Here is a 23651-nt window from a genome sequence, read left to right on the forward strand (position 1 = left end):
GCCACATTTTCTTAATCCAGTCTGTCACAGATGGACATTTGGGTTGATTCCAAGTCTTTGCTATTGTGAATAGTGCCGCAATAAACATACGTGTGCATGTGTCTTTGTAGTAGACTAATTTATAATCCTTTGGGTATATACCCAGTAGTGGGATGGCTGGGTCACTTAACATTTTTTAAAAAGAAATAATGCTAAAGTACTTTGAAACTCTTAGCTTTCTCATATCTAGGAATCACTGCTCTGAAAGAAAAAAATAACCAACAAGGTAGCATTCCTGTAATTTGAAAAGTTCTATATAGAAACTTGATAATCTTTTGTTTGTGTTTTGAGACAGAGTTTCGCTCTTGTTGCCCAGGCTGGAGTGCAATGGTGCGATCTCAGCTCACCGCAGTTTCCGCCTCCCGGGTTCAAGCAATCCTCCTGCCTCAGTCTCCCGAGTGGCTGGGATTACAGGCATGCACCACCACACCCAACTAATTTTGTATTTTTAGTAGAGGTGGGGTTTCTCCATGTTGGTCAGGCTGGTCTCAAACTCCCAGCCTCAGGTGATCCGCCCGTCTCAGCCTCCCAAAGTGCTGAGATTAGGGGCGTGAGCCACCGCGCCTGGCCCAGAATCTTTTCAAATGAAATATCAAGTGCATGCTTTGAACTGATGCATTATGCTCAGCTCCAGCAGTAATATAATTTTCATATTAGCCAACTAGAGGGTACACTAAGGATGTTCACTGTCTACTTCTCTCACCTCCCCCGCCAACCCCCAGACATCTTGGGAAGACAGTCATTCAGCCCCTCTTTGGGGGCATGCTAATTTTTTTTTTTTTTTTTTGAGATGGAGCCTTGGTCTGTCGCCCAGACTGGAGTGCAGTGGCGTGATCTCGGCTCACTGCAAGCTCCGCCTCCCAGGTTCATGCCATTCTCCTGCCTCAGCCTCCCAAGTAGCTGGGACTACAGGCGTCCGCCACCGCGCCTGGTTAATTTTTTGTATTTTTCAGTACAGATGGGGTTTTACTGTGTTAGCCAGGATAGTCTCTATCTCCTGACTCGTGATCTACCCACCTCGGCCTCCCAAAGTGCTGGGATTACAGGCGTGAGCCACCGCGCCCAGCCTATGGGGCATGCTAATTCTGTAGACAGTGACAGAAAAGCTATTGCACAACCAATTCTGGATATTGGGTTCATTCATGTGCCAAATAAATTTTGGTTAAGGAAATATATGTGGCCTTCAGGTGAGGGAAGGAGAACCTGCATAGGGGCTGGGAGCTCAGTGTCCCCTCCTCCTCTGCCTCCCCGAAGAGCCCTGAAGCTGGTGGTTGTGCAGACTCCCTTTGGCCTGAGTGACTGCTCCTGACTGTGTTCAGCCACACGCCATTGAACTGCCGCCAGAGGCCTTTGGAATCTTGGTCTTAGCTGCTGCCATTCTTCCTGCTGAGGGCCGGGTTCTCAGCAGGGAAGATGCAGAAGGGGTTAGTGGGTGTTTGTGGTGCCTTCTAATTCCTGTGTTTGCTTCTGGGGGACTTTCCTACTTTATTGCTCTGACTGGAAAGAACAAACGGCATTATTTCTGTCTCCTTCACTTCTTTCTTTTGAGTTTTCCAGTTTTACTTTTGTTCTTTATGCTGGGATAACAGTGTGTCTGTCTGTCTGACTTAGACATACCCTGCATACTGTAAAACTTCCTGCCAGGGACAGCTGCTTGTGACAGGAGTCCTGCACGGTCCTAAGAGGGGATGTCATACTCTTCTCTCAGCATGGGGGTCAGACCCAGTCCCTTGAACTTAAGACCATTTAAGTTCAAGTCCACGCTCTTTATTTACCAGCTGTATGGCCTTGAACAAGTTACCCAACCACACTATACCTCTGGTTTCCTCTTGCCTGTCAAAAAGAAATACTAAGACTAAAAATATCTCTCTGTCTCTCTTTTTTTAGACGGAGTCCTGCTCTGTTGCCCAGGCTGGAGTGCAATGGTGCAATCTCGTCTCACTGCAACCTCCACCTCCTGGTCTCAAGCAATTCTCCTGCCCCAGCCTCCCGAGTAACTGGGATTATAGGCGCATACCACCACAAATTTTTTGTGTGTGTGTATTTTTAGTAGAGATGGGGTTTCACCATGTTGGCCAGGCTGGTCTCAAACTTCTGTCCTCAAGTGATCCACCCGCCACAACCTCCCAAGTGCTGGGATTACGGGCGTGAGTCACCGTGCCTGGCCAAGACTTACTCTCTTATTGGGTCACTCTGGGGATTAGATGAATTAACAGATTAAAAGTGCTTAGAATAGAGTGAAGGGGCATGACTAGCCTACAGTGCATGCTCCATGAGTGTTAGCGATTACTGTTGTTGAAATGTTTGACTAGACTCTAGAGATGGTTCTGTTGTTTTCTGTGGTGACCATATTAGTCGCATTATTGATATGGACTTAGTCCCCTTTTCCCCAGAGAGTCTAATAATAAAGCATTAGCTATTATTTGTATGTGTTTTTACACTTTTTGTAGTTTACGAAGTGTAGTTACGAATGTAGTAAGCGTGATTGTCATCTCGATTTTTCAGATGAGAAAACTGAGGATCAGGCAGGACAAGTGACCGCTAGTAAGAGGCAGGATTAGGAACTGAACTCACGCCGTCTGCACTGTAGCACTCTGCAGTTGCCATTTCTCCAGAGCGGTAGTATTTTCTTTGCCGTTCCCACTCTTTGGTCCCAGTGTCTCCCCACCAGTAGTATCCTTAGCCTAGATCAGCGTTTTTCAACCTCAGCACTATCTATAATTGGGGCCAGACAAATCTTTGTTGTGGGGAAGGGGCCTGTCCTGGGCATTGTGAGATGTTTTGTAGCATCCCTGGCCTCTACCTATAGATGCCCGGAGCAGCCCCCAGTTGTCACAACCAGAAATGTCTCCCGATGTTGCAGAATGTCCCGTGAAAGACAAAATGGTGCTGGCTAAAAACCCCTGCCCAGCTGGGCACGGTGGCTCAGGCCTGTAATCCCAGCACTTTGGGAGGCCAAGACAGGCGGATCACCTGAGGTCAGGAGTTCGAGATCAGCCTGGCTAACATGGTGAAACCCGGTTTCCACTAAAAATACAAAAAATTAGCTGGGCGTGGTGGTGCGCATCTGTTAATTCCAACTACTCAGGAGGCTGAGGCAGGAGAATCTCTTGAACCCAGGAGGCGGAGGTTGCAGTGAGCTGAGATTGCGCCATTGCACTCCAGCTTGGACAACAAGAGCAAAACTCCATCTCAGAAAAAAAAAAAACAAAACAACAACAACAACAAAAAACTGTGCTCTAGATTAAGGAAGGTGGAAGGGAAATGTATTTGTGGGAGGAGGGGAAACGTGGAGGTGAGGTTGGTTATCATTTATTGAGCACTTACTGTGTGTCAGGCAAATTGCAAACGTTGTCTCTGGTTTACCAACAGGAATCAGGATTATCTTCATTTTCAGCAAAGAAACACTAGGGATAAGAGAAATAAAACTCTATGGCCATTAGTAAGTGGCAGAAGAGAGATTCAAATTCAGGTCCACCTGGCAGCAAAGCTTACCACTTTCCCATCACCTCCTCCACACAATTTTATGCAGGCTCATGGCATTTTCTTTCTTTTTAGGAACCAAGAAAACCCACACAGTGAGGATTAAATTGGTTTCAAAGTTATTTTGAGGCTGTTCATATGGTGCATACCTGTAAGAAACAAAACAGAAAAATTTCTTTGCAGCAAAATTCTGAGTAAGCCAAGCATTATTTTATTAAGAAAAATGGGGTTTTGGCTAAATTGTAGTGTAATCGATCACACTTGAACTTCCTTAGATCTTAGAGGAGTGGCAAGGTATGTGACAGAACATAATTTCATTGTTGTCTTCCAAGCATTTCCTTTTTAGTTTTCTGTCAGGCTGGTACCAATGTGGTTTTCAAATAGGTATATAGTACATAAGCAAAGAATGTGTGTGTGTGTGTGTGTATCTGAAATGAATGTGACTGTGTATGTCTGAAATGATATACATGTTAATGCTCCTGTTTTAACCTACCCTGTGTGCAGGAAATTTGATCAGATAAAATAATGTCATTTATTAGTGTGATACTTCCTTTCGTAAATATTATGGGAATCCCGATAGAAGTGAAATATGGAACTGAGTCACTTGATGTTGAGAGAAACTCTTCAGGGGACCTCAATATTGCAAAGCAATTAGCTTCATCTACACGTGACTCCCGAGACTTGTTCGAGCATTTGTTCATTTAATGCAGTTTCATTTCTGATGCCTCCATGTTCAGATCATTAATAAGCAGTTAGATGTTTTGGCCTCTTAAGTGACTGTAAGAGAGGATTTATTTGAACCCTGGCATAAGCTATCTTAGTATGTCCTAGAAAACAGTGATAGAAAACGTCTGTTTAAAACGTCATGCAAAACAACCTATGAGATATTTTTTAATATACTCCTTGTGGTGAGAACACATATTATAAAAATGAAATGTTGGTGTTGAACCTGTCATGGTACCTTATGATAATATGACAGCACTTCCCATGGTAAAAGCCAGTCCCAGGAATAACTTCTGTTGCTGGCCATGAGCCCAGACAGGTATAGCTACAATACAGAGTGATTAGTGGGTCCTGAGCCTTACTCTCTTTCTAAGGACCAAACTATCTTGTCAAATTTAACCATATCTTGAATTGAATCAGTGTTTGGAAAGTTATAACCATGAGTTAAAAGCAAGAGAGTTACAAAGTTGTGCAGTTCTCAAATTTGAGTAAGTAGGCCTGACCAGACCAAACCCTGTGAACTTCCTAGCCTAGGAAATAAATCAGGGAGATGGAAAATGAGAATTTAAAAAGCAGGGAGATTTGGTGAGATAATAGTAAACATATTAAGTCATGTAAATCTCATTTATAAAGGCTGAAAGCATTGTTGTGTTTTAAATTTCCTAATTCTAAGGTGCTCAGTTCTCCCTCTCCTCCACATGGTATGGGGAAGGAGTAAATGAACTAATGTCTATTAAGCACTTTGCATGGCCCCTAACACAGTGGGCACTCAGTAAATAGTAATTACTATTAGTTCAGGCTCTTCTGGTACAACTTTGAACACACTGCCAACTAAAAGCCACTGCCAAAATTCTGTGAGAGTGAACGAAGACTTCTGGTTTATGATGAGCATAAACACACACAGCCTGAAGATCTTAATGCATTAAGTACTTAACAAGGTGGAGTATTTAGTAAGGACCTGTGCAAAGGGCAAGTTGACAGAGTTCTGATGCTAAATTAACTCAGCAAAATGGGATTACAGGAAGGTTAGGACAATAACAAGACGTTTTTTATGTTAAGGTGTCTCAAACATCGATGTGCATAAAAATGATCAAGGGGTTTTGTTAGGATGCCTATTCTGATTCTGCATTTCTGGGGTGGGGCCAAGATGCTGCTTTTTTTTTCTTTTTTTTTTTTTTTGAGATGGAGTTTCACTCTTGTTTTGCAGGCTGGGGTGCAATGGCACGATCTCAGGACACTGCAACCTCTGCCTCCCGGGTTCAAGCAATTCTCCTGCCTCAGCCTCCCGAGTAGCAGGGATTACAGGCGTGCGCCATCATGCCCGGCCAATTTTGTTTTTTTAGTAGGGACGGGGATTTCTCCATGTTGGTCAGGCTGGTCTTGAACTCTCAACCTCAGGTGATCTGCCTTCCTCAGATTAAGTGCTGGGATTACAGGTGTGAGCCACTGTGCCGGGCCAAGATTCTACATTTTAACAAGTTTCCAGGTGATGCTGATGCTGCTGGTCCAGGACCACACTTTGCAGAGAAAGGCTTTACTAAAGACTCAAAACCAAAATCTTTCCCCTAGCCCTTCCTTTTGTTTCCTGCCTATGTTCAGCACCTGTTGCATGTGTGGTCAGAAAAGCAGGGTTTCTCACAACCCAGCTCCAGCCCTAGGCCTGGATCCCTGGTGACCCGGGCAAACACACACTTCTTCAGGGTCATGGGCAGGTTACTGAGTCAAGACTGCCAAAGCCCCACAATGATATTTTCCTTCACTCCCCATCCTCCTCCCTCCCTAGCCACCTCAAACCCGGGACTAATCTTGGAGCTGCTTAATAATAACAAAGCCAGCAGCAGAGTAAGGCAAGATTTCAAAGCAGAGTTTTTCTTGTTTGGCAATTACCTAATTTCAGGATGCGATTCACAGATTTGCAAAACCCTTGTGTGTGGAAACCGTTTCTCCTGAAACATGATTAAAAGCAGATCCTCTCCTGAAAAGGCGACATAAAAATTAAGTGAGTGACAGTATGGAGTCTTTCCGTGCCCCAAATGTTTGGATGCATGTAAATTACATTTTAATAAAATGTCTACACACACATTCATACACGCATGCGCACACGCAAACAGCAGAGAATCTGGTTCTAATTACTTGTACTTTAGTTGAACTTTGGCGTTTCCTTTGACTCTCTCCCTAATGTATGTGAGCTGTAGGCTTTGCAGGCCTGCAGTGAATCCACAGAAAAAGGGAGAAAAAAATCCAGATCAGCCTTCTTTGGTGCCAACAAAAATGAAGTCCAAACGAACATTTTGACCAAATCCAACTTTGCTCTTCTCCCTTAATTAGCTGAAATGACTCCCTTCCACCGGGATTTGGAGTTCTGGGCTCAAAATTCCCCTAGGGCCATGCAGGAAATGTCTTTTGCTTTACAACTCCTTTTTCTTTTAAAGCTCAGCTGCCCAGAGAGTGCATTAAAATACTGTCTTAATCATAGAAGGTTCTAGTAAAAAGGCTGGGCTTTCCTAATGCATGATGCCTGCCTGCCTGCTTGTAATCAGACCCAACCTAAAATCCTGAAATCTGTCAACGTGGTTTAGCTAGCCGTAAATTAGCTCTCACAAAGAAAAAAAAAAAAAAAGTATACTGAGCTCTCTTAAAAGTGTTATCTGCTACTTAATCTAACCTTTAGAAAAATGCCAAGCATGTAAGGAATTGTGAAGGGAGCTATTGTCGAAGACTTTCTGTGTGTTTAAATGACACTCAGGTGTGTTGTAACAACAAGGACATTTATACTGTGTTTTCTCAGGTGAGTTAAATTCGTAAGTGCCAAGTCCTTTTATCAGGCAGCAATGTTAATTTCTTTTCTTTTGGGAGTGAATCAACCTGAGAGTTGTGGCAGTGTTTAAGACAGCTGTGGCAGTGTTTAAGACAGCTTCGGCAGTGGGAACTCGGGAATTCTGCTTTTGTATTGGATGTCTCTCCGACATCCCAGTCGGAGGAGATTTTGTTTAGCTTTGTTTTTGTTTTGTCTGCAAACAACTTCTGAGTTTGAAGTCTTTTTAGAAGACTGTTTCTCAAAATGCAATCCAGAGACCTGTGCCCATCCGCAGTGAGAGAAGTTCAGACATTGAGAGCAAGTGTTTCAAAACTTTTGCAGCTATTTGACAGGGTTATTTTATGTCCGTTAAATCAAATTTTTTTTAAAAAAAAGCTGGAGCTCGTGCTTTGGGCGTCTTTGTTTTTCCTTGACTCCTGTTTCCTGGAGATTCATTTGTATTGAATTTTATCAATCCATGAGGGATTGGGGGAAAGACTAAGAAATGGTGCTTCACCATTGATAGTCTGAAAAACACCAGTTTAAAGCAAATGTCCTCCCTAATCTCAAGAATTCTCCTGCTGCAGACCACACTTCAAGGAACATTGATTTAAAGGCAAATGAGTCCCATGACTAATTTATTATACAAAGAAGGGGATTCTAGCTTTGCTTCCCTTACTGATAGTTATCTGTATGTTGTGGGGGTGGAGAGGTCTAAAATAGGGGCCAGAAGCTTCCGACGATGCTGCAGGTTTGGTTCATTCTCATCTTCCCTGAGGCTCACTGTCTCCACTCATGTGTGCAGTTCAGAGCAGCCCTCTCAGCATCACTGGTGCTGACTGTGCTCTGGGCGGGGACCCACAGAGCCAAGCATCCATCTCACCGGAGTAGCAGAAGTTCCTCTGACTTGCCCATTCCCTGACGAAGCAGGGCAGCCCATCTGGTTAGCAGTTTGGATGCCACATTGGAGGCTGCTGCTTGTTGGGCATTCAATCAGCAAACAGAACTGAGTAAGTCCATAAGTAGGCAAGGAAATAAATAAAAGCAGGAGACAAAAAGCAGATCCGAATTATTCCTCAAAGACTGCTTCTCCAAACTGAGATCACATCAGGATGGCTGCAGTGTAGTTGTTTTATTGAATGACACAAGCCTCTTTTCCCCCTGGGAAGTCTAAAAACTGCTTTTTTGGCCTGCCTGAGATCGCTGAATGAGCTAATACAGAACACATTGTCTGCTGAGCCGGCAGAGTTTTCGAGCAAAAATTTTATCATTCCATAGACTGATTGTGCTTGCCTGGAATAAGGAACAAAATGTTTGAGGCCTCTCAAGGGTATTTTGATGAATCTAACTCTAATTTAAAGGGACTAATAGATTATTGATTTCAGCAGGATGACAGTGAACAGATCAATGGCTGAGTACTCTGTATCTACCTTAAATACCAAAAATGACTGGTAAAAGGAAAGCCACGGGCTGTCCCCCTGCTTGTTTCCCACTGACTTTCTTGAGGAGGGGTGGTAGTGGAGGAAGGCAGAAAAGAAAAGGAGCTCTAAGAAACTTTGCCAAAGTATGTTTTTGCTACCTTACCAAAAAGGCAAGAGATTGCATTAAAGTACAAATCTTTTATATTGATGCCATATCCTGGTTGTAATTCTAGAACTTGTCTTGGCATGTTCGCCTGAGGCAAGCTTTGGTGATCTGATGGACTATACCACTGAAAATGTTTTTTTTCCTTGCGTTGTTCTCAGTGTTATAGGCCACAAAGAGGAAATAAAAGACCACTGACCATCAATTTTGAGGGTGATACTTGAAAAAAAAAATGTGTGTGTGTATATATATATATATATATATATATACACACACACACACACACATTTATATATATGTATATACATTTATATATATGATCGATCTGGAATATAACTTGGTCATTAGGATGTTTAAAAGCTCCCCAGCTGGTTCTAGTGTGCAGCCAAGTTTGGAACCCACTGTATTGTAATGGTTGGTTTATTCTCTATTAGGCCAAATTTGTCGACGATAAGGGATTATATACTATCACCGTCTATAGCGTATAACGCAATGCCTGGCATGTTATGTCACTCAGCCAAACAAATGATTGAACACATGAACAGTCTGAGAATCTATTGTACTCATATGAGAAAGTTCCTAGAATTACTGGTGAAATCACCGCAACCTAAATAAAAGTCCAGGGCTCTCACTATTGATTACTTACAATAGAACATTTTCATTCATGGCAACTGTTCAGGAAAAGCCTTCTGGATTCATTCATTTGTTATAAATGACTCTTATCCGTAGGAAAAGATCCAATCTTCACAAAATGTTTTGGGATCTTTAACGTCCAGTAGACTCCACGTTTTTTTGTGTGCTTTGCCCCAAGTTTTTTGGGTATTAAATTATGCACAATTTTGTTTCCTTTCTTTGGGAAGATGAAATGCTGGACTCCCTTCGGTGCATGTGTTTGAAGTGGCATATTTATGAAAATTACTACCCACTTTTGAAATTCAGGGCATAGCTCTGACAGCTGATTCGAGCCCCACCAGAATTCTATTTACAACTTTCCTAGACAAGCCAGATGAGCTGTTCTACACGAGCGAGTAGGACCTTAAAACACACCCCTCCCCACCTTCCTTCTGTGAAGAACTCAATGGGAGACTGATCATAGTGGTGACGACATGACTCTGTCAGTTGTTGAAGCACATGGATGGAAGTAGAAGCACACAAATCAAACCACTCCAAAAGGTCTGAGAGGCATCTGGGGAGGGGATCACTTACGTTGATATCAGGGGTGTAAATCCACACAGGCTTTCTAGAAGTCAGTTTATCAACATGCATTAAAAACAAAATATTTATAAAATACTTTTGATCTGATAAATACCCTTCAGTAGTGTATTTGAAGGAAATAAAGATGTGCTGAGATTAGCTACAAAGATGTTCATCACAATGGAATGTTTTCTGTGAAAAATATTTATCGACAAGGAAATAAATTGATGCCATCATAGGTTAAACAAAGTCCCCAGCAATCTCAGTATAATTCCACATTAGTAGACAAACTCGAAACATTTATGTGCATAGAAAAAAATTCTGGAAGGTCGTACACAGTGAAAAGATTGTGGGTGATTCTGTGTGTATGTTTTCTTAGATTTTTAACAAAGAGTGATATATTGTTTTGTAATTTTAGCAAATAGTGTTTTCTTATTAATTTGCTTTCAGTGAAGCTGATTAGTTCCGTATGAAGAAGGCTTTTGCATCTACTGCTTGATAGCTGATAAGCTTTAGTGACATCTCGGATGCCAACCCTTCTATGAAACAGTTGCTACCACTGTGCCAACTTATTCAAAGTAAGGGCTTCCTATCTGCCAGAAATAACGTACTCAAGATTGCTATCTTCGTCCTAGATACCTCGGTTCTAACCAGTAAAGACTATAATAGATTTATCTACTAGGACCTGCACTACTCAAATGAATTCATTCCAAGTTTCTTCTGAATTATGAAAATACTATAATTATAGTTGATTCTGTTCCAAAGGGCTAATTAATTACTTTTTTAAGGAAGCAAAGGAGTATAAGAGCTATTTGGTTTAATTTTCTCATTTAACAACTTAGAGGGGCACTTAGTGCTCAAAATGAGGAAGGAAAAGGAAAAAGTTCATGTGCTAATTCAATAAATACTGATTGATTATCTACCATGTGCCAGGACCTCGTCCAGTCCTGGAACACAGGTGTACATAATGCAGGTGAGTTTCTTTGCCTTCTGAAACTCAACATTCAGAGTATGGGGGGTGGCAGATGTAGAATATAAAATCATATACAGACATCTAAAATTTGAACACTGGTTAGGGTTTTATGGAAATAAAATAGTGAGACAGAGTGACCAGGAATGGAGAGGAGAGGGGCATTTTAATGACAGAACTCATCTCTGGGAAGGAAACATTTGCTTTGAGATCTAAGAAATGAAAAACAACGAGATATTTGAAGGTCTAAGAATTTCCAGAAAGGACAAATAGTTATTGCAATAGCCTCCATTGGTACGAGAGCTCAGCCTATTCAGAAGACAGAATAGATGCCAATTATATAGAATTCAATAAATTAGGGGACTCACTGAAGGCAATGATGCTGCTAAAAGGCCATGTGATTAAAAGCCTTGTAGCACATACTAGAGTCTGACTTTCATCTAATTGATGGCTATTGGAGGGCTTTAGATAGGCAAGTGAAAGAGATGGATTTTAATGTTTGAACAACTATCTTGACTGCTTGTTTGAAGACTAGACCCTAGGTAGGAAGAAGGGGCATGAAGGAATCAATGAAGAAGCTATTGCAGCAGTTGTGAGAGGTGATGGTGGATTACTAGCATGGTGTGGTAGCAGGATAATGATATGGGGATGGATTAACAGTAAATGTAGTGGGTAGAGTCGACCTGACTTGCTAAAAGCTTGCCTTCAGGATAATCCAGTCAGGAGAATATCTACTCTGGGAGATTATAAGCAGTAGGGCAACTGGAAACTATATTCTGGGAACTATACTGTGTATTGAAAAGCAATTTGGAGACTAGAGGATTCTGGAACATTATTTAACCACTTTTAATTCCCCTTCCTGATTTCCGTGTTATTTTATGAGCATGTTTACCTGTGATAGAAGTAGAGCCAGTTCTTGCTTTGATTCTGAGTACAACCCTGGAGAATTAGGGGTAGGAGAACACCCCGTTCTTATATTTTGTGAACTCCCATTTCCCATGGAATTTGGGTGATTAGATAACAGTATAGAGGATTATGTTTTTTTAAATCTAGATTAAAGAGTAACATGACTTAAAAATGAATCGCACCACTCTGTGTCATCATTAGGTTTAACCTACTGCTTCTCAAACGTTAATTGTACATTTAGTCATCTGCGGATTTCATCAAAATGCAGATTTCAGATTCCACAGGCTTGAGCTGGGACCTGATACTATTTTTCTAATAAGATCTTAAGTGATGCTGATGCATGTTGGCCCAAGGAGCCTTCTTTGAGTAGCAAGAGTCTTACCCATATTGTTATTAATGAAGATCAGTTATGGCTGCATCATGCTAAAGACTATCCCAATACACTTGTTGAATGAATAATTTGGGCATTTTCTTCATTTGTCCAAAGGAAAATTTAAAAATTTTAATTAATTAATTTGTTTTTTGAGGCAGAGTCTTGCTCTGTTGTCCAGGCTGGAGTTCAATGGCACAATTTCAGCTCACTGCAACCTCTGCCTCCTGGGTTCAAGTGATTCTCCTGCCTCAGCCTCCTGAGTAGCTGGGATTCCAGGTGTACGCCAGCACACCTGGCTAATTTTTGTATTTTTAGTAGAGATGGGGTTTCACCATGCTGGCCAGGCTGGTCTCGAACTCCTGACCTCAGGTAATCCACTTGCCTCAGCCTCCCAAAGTGCTAGGATTACAGGTGTGAGCCACCGCGCCCGGCCCAAAGGAAATTTACTTTTGGTTAAGTGAGCAACAAGGTCAAGTCATTTGAGACTCTACATGAATCAGAAGCTACTGGGGTTTGTAGTATGATTATCTGAATTTGTGTGTTGGCTCTACCACTGCTCTGTTGATCTTAGACAAGTCGCTTCCTTCCTCTGAGTTTCTGTTTCTATTGTGGGTAAAATTGTGATAAAAACCATGGCCCTCACAGTGCTGTGTGAGCTGTGGACTACAAGTGAGAGATGTATGAGACTGCTTTGTAAACCGTAGAGCACCACATCAATGTCAGTGTCACCACTGCTGGGCCTACAATGACAGCTGTTTTTATGAGCTCATCCCTGCTAGTGTTATTACTGAATTTGGGGCAGAAGCATATGAATTCACTGTTGAAAAAAGTAATGAACTAAAATACATCTTCTCTTTTTTCTCCCTCTACCCCATCTCTATTATAGCAATTGAAACACAGAGCACCAGCTCTGAGGAACTCGTCCCAAGCCCCCCATCTCCACTTCCTCCCCCTCGAGTGTACAAACCCTGCTTCGTCTGCCAGGACAAATCATCAGGGTACCACTATGGGGTCAGCGCCTGTGAGGGATGTAAGGTGAGTTTTCACACCTCTGTGCCTGATGAACTCTCATTCTCCTTGTACTTTCTGGAGGTGACCTACCCAGTTCCAAAACTGGGCTGGATGTGTAACATCACCTCCCATCAGTGTGGTGAATTGTTATATTTGGTGGTTTTTATTACTTCCATATAGATCTTTGGTTTAAAATTCAGAAACTTCTAGGTCAAAGGTTTTAAGGCCCTTAAAATACCCCCACATAACAATTCTTTTTAGATGATAAGAACTGGCCAGGCCAGGTGTGATGGCTCATGCCTGTAATCCCAGCACTTTGGGAGGCCAAGTTGGGTGATCACTTGAGGTTAGGAGTTTGAGGCCAGCCTGGCCAACATGACAAAACCTCATCTCTACTAAAAATACAAAAATTAGCCAGGCATGGGTGACTGGTGCTTCTAGTCCCAGCTACTTAGGAGGCTGAGACATGAGAATCACTTGAAACCGGGAAGCAGAGGTTGCAGCCAGCCAAGATCACACCACTGCATTGCAACCTGGACAACAGAGCGAGACTTTGTTTCAAAAAACAAACAAACAAAAACAAAGAACTGGTTGGAAGAATCTTGAGAAGTATCATTCTGTTTCTCTTTAGAACATGCCGTCTGGTGTCTGTAGTTTTATTTTATTTTTGAATATGACTGACAGTCCACTGAATCAACTTGCAGGGAATCCAAGGTTGAAACTGGGATTTATCTCCTGGCTGTTTTCCTCAGCTCTGTGGCCTTTGAATTACAGTTTGATTTTCAGCCTGTAGGGACTTGCTACTGTATGTGTGTCATAAATTAAGGGGAGCTGGATTTAAAATTCCTGCCTACAGAATACTGGAGGCTGAACATGTGTCAGGGAGTAGTATATGGCTGCTTTGAATCAAGCAAGACAATTGTTATCAAGTCCAACAGTCTTAATTGAGTGAAAGAGCTTCTTTTTCTCAAGAAAGAAAAGAAACAATGACTTCAAAGGCAGATATAACTAACTCATCCATAAAAAATTTCTCAAAGGAACTGTGGCTGTCTTGATCTAGCCCTTCCCTAGATATATAACTTCTTTAAGTCCTCTCTAGATGGTTGTTTAGATCTGTTGTTTATACATCTAAATTGCATGATTCATTTGTAATTGTTAACATGTTGGAATAATGTTACAGGCACTCCATGGCATTTTGTATTTGGCTTATCAGAGTTAGCACTTAACTGTATATATTGGTTAGGCACTGTTGTATAACAAACCATCCTAAAACTAAATGGCTTAAGACAACAATTCTTTATTTAGCCTGCAATTCTGTGGGTCAGCAGTTTCAGCCAGACTCATCTGCATGGTTCATCTGGACTTGGCTAGGCTCCACCATGTATCTCTGGGCAGTTGTAAGTTAGCTAGTTGGCTCTGCTTCTGGGGGTGCTGACTGTGGGCTGGGGAGACTCAGCTCTCCTCCATGTGATCCCTCATTTCCATCAGGCTGGCCCTGGCTTGTTCACAGCGGCAGGGTTCCAGAAGACAGAACAAAAGCACATAAGGTCTCCAGAGGCTTAGGCTAAGAAGCATCTCATTACCACTTCTGCCACATTATTGGCCAAAGCAAGTCGTAAGGTCAGCCTAGACTCAGTAGGTAGGAACACAAACTCAACTTTTGTTCTTCTTTTAAATAAAATAAAACTAATCTGTCAACTTGAAAAAACTTGTTTGTAGAGATGGGGGTCTCACGTATGTTGCCCAGGCTGGTCTTGAATTCCTGGGCTCAAGTGATCCTCCCACCTTGGCCTCCCAAAGTGCTGGGAATACAGGTGTGAGTCACCGCATCCAGCCCCACTCAATTTCTTAATGGGCAGAGCTTCAAAGTAATAAGTGATATAGATATGAAGGGGCCAGGGGAATGGGTGTCATTTTGTAATTAGACTACTGTACTGCATGTCTGATTGCCTATGAACACAAAGTGGATGGGGACCCTAGCTCCACTGCCCAGCATGTCACACACAGTCTGGCATATAGTGGGTGCTTAAAGACTGAACAAATGTATAAATGTCACTCAACCCCTCAAAGTAATTTTGTGAGTTTTTCCTGCCTTTTCAAATCATTGAAATAAACATTTATTATGGTTTATTAATAAGGTAAGGCCAGTTTTGGGAAATTCATTAAAGGCTTAGGAAGATCTCTCTGCCTCTGGGATTGTGCTATTTTATGGCAATTCTCTTTTCTCCAGTAGATTCTGACATGTTAGTCAGGAAAGTTATATGGGCAACCGGTTGGCAACCGACTAAAAAGCAAGACATTTGTTCATTCAATTATTGCTTTATTATTAGTAACCCCTAGTGGAACCTACTTAAATTTATCCTGAGATATGGAAAGGTTTCAGTGGAATAGCTAGTTCATTTTGTCCCCTTGTTGTGCAATATATAAATAAATCATTTTCTAATGTTTATTTGAAAAGTAAATGAAAAGATACTTCTTTATTTCTGAAAAATGTTAAGTCATCTCATGTCCAGAAATCTGAATGAGGTCTGCTGTAATTCAGCTTACCTGCTCTCATCATTATCTAACGTGTCTCCGTGGCACATACTAGGAGCTGCATACGAAGCTGTTTCACGATCTGTATAGAACAAACTGCTTTAATTAGCTTATAGTCAGTGAGTTGCCTGACCTTAGTTTGGGATTCTGACTCTTTTTAGGAAAAAACCCAATAAAAACAAAACACATACCAGCACAAACAACTTTGATAAACTCAGTTAAAAGTGATACAGAGTAATTTTATGGTGTATTTTTTTAATAGAGCTATAAACCCAATAAGGTCAGGTGAGTTTGACAACCAGTTGAATTTGATACCTTTTATATTGTGGGTGGATTGCCCTTCTCCCTGGTCATTGAGAAAGACTTGGTCTACATTTAAGCTTACTGGGAAAATAGAGTGACAAAATTCACAGAACTGAGAAGCAGGAGGAGGTAACAGTAAAATGTAACAGACAAAGAAAAAGAAATACAACTTTTAAAAAATTAAATATAGGCTGGGCGCAGTGGCTCAAGCCTGTAATCCCAGCACTTTGGGAGGCCGAGACAGGCGGATCACGAGGTCAGGAGATCGAGACCATCCTGGCTAACACTGTGAAACCCCGTCTCTACTAAAATACAAAAAACTAGCCGGGCGAGGTGGCGGGCGCCTGTGGTCCCAGCTACTCGGGAGGCTGAGGCAGGAGAATGGCGTGAACCCAAAAGGAGGAGCTTGCAGTGAGCTGAGATTCGGCCACTGCACTCCAGCCTGGGAGCGGAGCAAGACCCCGTCTCAAAAAAAAAAAAAAATTAAATATAATTTTATTGTCATTAAAAAAAAATATCAATATAGTATAGAATTTATTGTATAAAACTAGAAAATTAAAACAACCATGATCCTACCCTGGGAGAGAACCCCTGTAAAACTCAGCTGTTCTATAAGTATATGCATATTGTTATTATTTCAGAAAATGAAATTTTGTGTTGTATACTGGTTTTAACTTAATCTTTAATAATATTTTATGACCCAAATTTAAGCAACTGCATAGCTTTTATGGTTATACAATTAATATAGTAGTTTATGGTTATGTCATAATTTATTTAACTAATTAAGGTGCTTACAGTTGTTTTCAATTATAAATAACACTTTAATGTATGGCCTTTAGGTATATCTCTGAAAATTTCCTTAGGATAAAATTTCCTTAGGATAAAGTAGTATAAGTGGAATTTTAGATCAGTGGCTTTGTATATTTTAAGGCTTTTGAATCAGATTGCCAAAATACCCTCTAGAAAAAGTTATTATCTAGTAATCTGTAAAAAGTTAATCCTTTTGGAAACTATCTATTAGGAATCTCTCCCTTGTGATATAATAAGGTAATGAATCCAGAAGCAACTTTTCTTCTTGAATTCTGCCTGTATTTAAATTGATATTTACTATGGGCCCAGTGTGTGATATCATTTTAGGATACCAGCAGATGCACCACAGGCCCCTGGTTGACCTGTAGAAACTGGCCCAACCTTTGGCTGGAAATCAAAGGTTACTACTGTAAGCTGAGAACCTCTGCTCTAAAGTAGGACTCCCAGAGCCTGGTATATCTTCAAGAAGTAATGCCTACAGTGGCTTCTGCCTGTCATAACCAGGATGACCTAATTGACTATTATTTGGGGAAGAGAACTTTCTGTCCTCCTAGGGACTGGGTGACAGTCTCAGCCTCTGCCGCAGCTGTATGATGGTGGTCAGAATTTAACAGATGGGTGTGGTCCATCTCTGGGAATGAATGGTCAGCGGCTGCTATATTGACACAGCATTACCATGGTGGCATAACCACTAGACACATGGTAGGGATGCCCCATTTAGGGGGTTTCCAGCTGAGCAATGGCAGTTTTTGTGTAGGGGACGAAGAGCACACAAAATGAATGTGCAGTGTGGTTAGCCAAGAATGTTCAACAGTATAAAAAAATATATATATATATTAAAAAGAAAATAATAGGACAAAATAAAATAATGTCTTTGGAAAACAGTCTTATTGCTCATAGCTAAAATTTAATGCAAAATTTTGGCCTTAATCATATTTTCCATTTTCATTTTTATAGCTTTTGAAGAATGTGAAGTCTAGAGTGAGAATGCTGGGATTTGAATTCTAGCCAGACTACTTACTAGCTTGGTGCAACTCTCTCTTTTTCTCATCTGGAAAAATGGGGGTGATATTACCTACCTCATGGTATTGTTGTGAGGATAAAACGTTTTTACTATGTATAAAGCATATAGAATAGTACTTAGCACATACTAAGTGATAGGTACTAAGTGGCACATACATGCTTAGTTATTGTTTTGATTTTTTTTTTTTTTTTTTTTTTGAGATGGAATTTCACTCTTGTTGTCCAGGCTAGAGTGTAGTGGCGTGATATAGGCTCACTGCAACCTCTGCCTCCCGGGTTCAAGTGTTTCTCCTGCCTCAGTCTCCTGAGTAGCTGGTATTACAGGCTTTACAAGCATGTGCCACCCCACCCAGCTAATTTTGTATTTTTAGTAGAGACAGGGTTTCTCCATGTTGGTCACGCTGGTCTCGAACTCCCAGCCTCAGGTGATCCACCCACCTAGGCCTTCCAAAATGCTGGGATTACAGGTGTGAGCCACTGTTCCCAGCCTATTGTTTGTTTTGTCATTAAGTTATAATGACTTTTGCACACAGTGCTATAACATCAGTTATAATCTTAGTACTCTTCTTGTAGTGTTCTTTCTGCAGTTCTCCATTCTTTTCTACCGAAATAACACTGCCTCTTTCCTTCAAGGCTCAGGTTAAGACCCAACTATTCCATGGAGCCTCCCTGGATTACCCTAGTACAGGGGTTGCCAAATGTTTCTGCAAAGAGTCAGGTAGTAAATATTTTAGGCTTTGAGGGCCATGTGGTCTTTGCTGCCATTATTCAACTCTGTTAGTATAGCATGAAAGGTACTGTAGATAATATGTAAAAAAAATGGGCATGGCTATGTTTCAACAAAACTTTGTTTACAAAAGCAGTGGACCAGATTTGGCCCTTGATGATGTTATTCTTCTTACAACTTCTAAAACTCAGAAGCTGGTGTCCCAAAGCTCTCATGCCAAAAGTGGCAAGCCAGCTGGTTATGCTGGGCTATGGGCCTGGGTCTGCTGCTCCACTTCCACACTGCTAAAAGAAGTTCACATCCACCTGCCCAGGGCTCCATGGCTTAGAAGCTTTAAGCCATGTTTGGTCATTCCTCCACCCTTCCATTCACACTCAATTCCCACTTTCCTGTCATCCAAAATCAGAGATTTTAGAAATATCCATGTAATTGAGCTACCTCCAGAAATACCTGGCATCGCACCTTGGAGAGGTTTCTGGAACATATTCTATGGTGTTATATCAGTTAGCTTCTTCCGCTTAACAAATAACTCAAATGCTTAATGTCTTAAAACAATAGACATTTATTATTCATTATCATTCTGGACAGGTCTTCTTGTCTTGGATGACTTGGCTTGGGCCAGGTGGTCTAGGATGGTCTCACTCACATGTCTGGGGCCTTGGCAGGATGACCAGATCCTCTCCCCATGTTGTTGCTCACCATTAGCCTAGCCGAGGCTTCTTCACACGGTGGATGGGTTCCCATCAGTAAGAGAAGACAATAACCATGCTCAAACACTCTTCAACCTCTGCTTGCATCACATTTGCTAATATCCCCTTGACCAAATGACTTACATGACTAAGCTTGGATTCTATGGGTGAAGAAATAGACTTTACCTCCTGAGGGGAGAAGTGACAACGTTACCTTGCAAAAGGGAGAGCCTACCAGAGTTCGCATTTGATTACATACTGTCTTCTGTTGTTCCCTAGTTTGATGGGCAAGTCTCTTCTGACAACCATATTCACCAATCATTCATCCTTAAGCATATATTTGTTGAATACCTACTAAGTTTCAGGCCTTGTGCCGGGTGCTGGAGATACAACAGTGAACATGACAAAGTTCTTTATGGAATTTAGTGTCTCATACAAGGGACAGATGCTAAACAATTCAAATTTGGAAGACAATAAACAGAATGGTCTGATAAAGAATAATTTAGGGGTATTCTATTTCATAGGGGTCAAAGAGGCCTGATGTGATGGGGATCAGGTGGGATCTCATGGCTGAGAAGGAAGCAGCAGTGTGAGTCATAGAGAGAAAGCATTTTAGGTCAGAAACCAAACACTTGGATTCTCAGACCATTTCTACTTCTCCTGGCTATGTCCATTGACTCCTCTGGGCCTTAGCCTATCAGTAAAATGAAAGCAAATCCACAAGTTTGAACCGAGTCCCATGCCAAATACAGACATAAAAGCAGTGAACCCAGTAATGGCACTGATTTCTTGTTAGGGCTTGGCTATATGGAGTGAGAGGTCTCCAGTGTTTGCACGTCCAAATGTAGAGTAGAGGGAAGGAGAAAACGACGCTTGTTGGGTGCCTTCTGTATACCAGGCATTTGGGCACTTTTTTTTTTAAACCATAGTGCATTTACTTCTCACAACAGCTCTGCAAGGTAGGCTCCGTGACCCACATTTTATAGATGAGGTAACAGAGGGTCAGAGTAGTTAAGGCACTTGGCCAAGGATACACAGCTAGCCTTTGCTAGAGCTGGGATTCAAATGCTTTTCCTGTTAGAAAACACCCCACTGCTTCAGCCAGTCTAAGACAGAAGGTCTGAAGCAGTGGTGTGTTATGGTCTAGTGTGGGGGTTTCATACGCCACCACATTTAAAACTAACAGATAGGGGCATATTTTTAAAAAACATACTGTCTTGATCATTTCGTAAAAGAAATGACATCTCTGCAACAAAAAATTTAAAAAGGAAGCGCTTACTAGGCAGTCAGTCTTTCCCAAGAAGAGACAGCGGGCAGAACCCACACGGGGGCACGTTCCCAGATGCAGCTTTGTCCTTGTTCTCTACATTTTGCCTTTGATGGGTGGAAACTTCCTATCCCTAAGCCAACCTTTGGGGGCCACAATCCAGCCTGTCCTGCAGCAGGCCCCAGGGTGAGGCCTGGCACAGCCGTGATGGCGTGTCTTCTCCACAAGGGCGCAGAGGAAATGCTTGCTGAAGGTCACATTGGTAGCCTTCTATTTAAAGCAGTCTTTTAAGAGTTTAAACTCCACTAGCCCCCTCAGTCCCTCAGGGCTAATTTTGTCCATTTTTCTCATCTGCCTTTGTTTTGCTAGCCTCTGAAGAGAGGGAGGCCCTCATCTCCATGACAGCGTTCGGCTGCTGGGCTGGGTTTTCCTGGCAGACAGCAAGCAGAATGTTCAGTCACAAAAAGTTTTGCAATCAGGAAGATGGATGTCTGCACTTAATTTTAGAACTTCTATTAAATACTTTAAATGAGCTTAATGATTTTATTTGACCAAGGCCATTTAAAACCACATTGTTGTTTTTAATTGGAGTGGATAAACATGAACATGATGCTCTCTTTGGAGAATATTTTTAGCTTTCCCCACCCTGATAGTTGCTTCTGTTTTAGGGGTTTGCTGCAGTATTGATCCCGAAGAACAAAATAACATACCCAAGACAATAGCAAAAACAGGACACTCCGTGTGCCACATGTGACAGCTAAAATGAATTATGAAACCTGCCATAAAGTTCATTACTGTATTGGATGACACAGAGTAGATTCCCTCATAGACCCAAAAAGCGACTCTCTGTTCCCTGTTGTTACAATCTGCCAACCATGGAGGATTTATGTGTTCCCTGATTCATTCATCAGACATTTATTAAGTACCTTCCATGAGACTGGCTCCAGGATATAGAAATGAAAGTTTTGTGTGTATTTTCTTTCCAATGCTGTATCCCAGTGCCTAAAAAATACACAGAACCAGGCCTATCCAATAATAGGGATGTAACTGGCTCAAGTCCAGCTGCTAGCTGCTTGGAGGCAGAAAACATGAGAAGCGAGGTGTGGTAAAAGGATTTAAATTCTGGCCTTTGGGGAATGACCAGGCTCAAGTCTTTAAAAGACCATTCCAAACTTTAGGCTGTGGAGAGGGTCTTAAAACGGGGAACGTGGAGCAGGGGTGGGGGCATGTGGGAGTGGTGCTGGGTGCAAGGTCTGCGTGCTCGGTCCCGGAGGCAGTCTTGAGTCACGGTCCACCTGGAGCGTAGCCTGTCGTCATTTCAGCAATGCCCGGGTTGTAGACTAACCCTTGTGAGGTCATCTCTGCAGTTTCACAGCTGGGTCTCCATACCTGGTTTATTTTAAAATTAGCTCCTGGAACTTCTAAGTAAGTGTCTAATTAGGTAAGCTAGTAGTACAAGAGCGTGTCTAGTGGGAAGGAGGGAAACAAAAAGTTTTAAGTATGTTTTAAGGCTGAGAACAAGAAGGAAAAAAGTAGTTTTAAAATGCATTTTAAAGTGAAGCTCCTTGATTACAGGTAAATGGTACATACTCGTTGGGCGGATGAACGAAGGAGCAAGGAAACCGTGTGGCACGTGCTATGACAATTGTGGCTAAGGGGTTGATGGGCACAGAGAAGGAGCCTCGGATCCCTCTGACACATTCATGGAAGGCGTTTATAGAAGATGTGATTTTCTAGATGTATAAGCATTTTCCAGATGAGGAAGGGGAGAGGAGTGTTCCAGGCAAAAGTTGAAGATGGGGCTGGAAGGCAAGAGGGCTCAGAATTAAATTGCCTATGTAGAGTTACGTGGAAAAATGGAAATCTATCCATTCTGCTCACATTTATTTTGCATAACCCTGTGTAAACAACTAGGGATCCGTAGGATATGAAAGACATTCAGAAGGACTCATTAAATATCATTTCCTCAGAGAAGCCTTCCTTTGGAACCCCCAGGTTAGGTCCCCCTCTTTTACGTTTGCTATTGTTCTCCTTTGTAGCATTTAACACAATTGAAATTAAGTCATTATTACCAAGTCATTAGTTTAATGTCAGCTATAAACTCCAGGAGGGCTGGGCAGGTCTCTCTTGTCACAGCCTTATTACTAGGGCTTCGCACAGTGCCTAGGGAGGCACGTAGTAGGACGTCAATGCGTATGTGCTTTTATCGTAAGTTATATCTAATTATACAACAATTAGTGTAGTTATAAATAACGTGTAATAAGATATAATTGCATAATAATGCAAACAATATATTAATTTCACACATTTTATCTAATTATATAATGAATTGCATCTAATTACATAGGGCTTGAGATGATACATTCATGTAAACATTCATGGAATTATTTATAAGCAGGACAAGGTCTTTGGTGACCAAAGTCTAGCTCATTTCTTAGTAATTTCTGCCTTCTACCTCAGTTAACCTTCATTGCAAAAGATATGTTCTCTTTGATACTATCTTTAGGCAAACTCTTAAGAACTAGTGGCTGGAATGATATACTGAAATGGAAGAGTACTGAGGGCTGTCAGTGCTTTAAAGAGAAGAAAAATCTCAACTTAGATTTTCTACCTCCATATCGAGGAACCTCAAGACAGCTGAAATGACAATCTAGCTTTTCCTAGTAATCCTACAGAAGGAGAAAACACTTTTCTTCTTCTAACAAATTGAGAACTGATTTTGGATTGAAAAAACCGAAAAATCTGTCTGTTTTTTTTTTCTTCTGGTATATGAATAAACAGGAAGTTGGAGGGAGGGGTGAATTCTGAATTAGCCTGCAACTCTGTGTTTTGTTTTGTTTTTTTTTTTCCTTGTGTTGGCGTGGTAAAAATAGTTTATTTAATTTGGTGGTTTTAAGGGGCTTATAAATTTTTTAATAGTTAAACATTCCGGAATGCTTGTTTAAATGCTTGCTTTGCTTGTTTGTTGTTTGAAAATATCTAGAACACTTTCATTTGCTGTTTTTCTTATAACAAACTAAAAGTCTGCTATTATTACAATTATCCTCTTTCTCTCTCCACCTTTTACTAGAAAAGTTAGAGAGCTTTCCATATTTCCTTCTCCTGGGTGGACGCCTGTAAAGAGGTGATATGAAATGAAATTGTCTGGGAAGGCTTTCCTTCTTCATCAGCCCCCTCTAGCTTCTCTTTGTCAGGGCAGAGCTCAGAGCCCTTGGTC

General features: G+C 41.5%; 1 protein-coding gene across 2 annotated transcripts in view; it reads left to right on the forward strand.

The window, feature by feature from the left end:
* The window catches only part of RARB (retinoic acid receptor beta), a 550096-nt gene that overhangs the window by 398227 nt on the left and 128218 nt on the right, over window positions 1-23651 (forward strand). For both annotated transcript variants that reach the window (XM_017893406.1, XM_017893407.1), the window contains one exon: window positions 12956-13104. In XM_017893406.1, coding sequence (XP_017748895.1) covers window positions 12956-13104 — 149 coding nt within the window. The remainder of the gene's footprint in view (window positions 1-12955; window positions 13105-23651) is intronic.

This window comes from Rhinopithecus bieti, unplaced genomic scaffold, assembly GCF_001698545.2.
Source record: "Rhinopithecus bieti isolate Rb0 unplaced genomic scaffold, ASM169854v2 scaffold_23460, whole genome shotgun sequence".
NCBI classification, from domain to species: domain Eukaryota; kingdom Metazoa; phylum Chordata; class Mammalia; order Primates; family Cercopithecidae; genus Rhinopithecus; species Rhinopithecus bieti.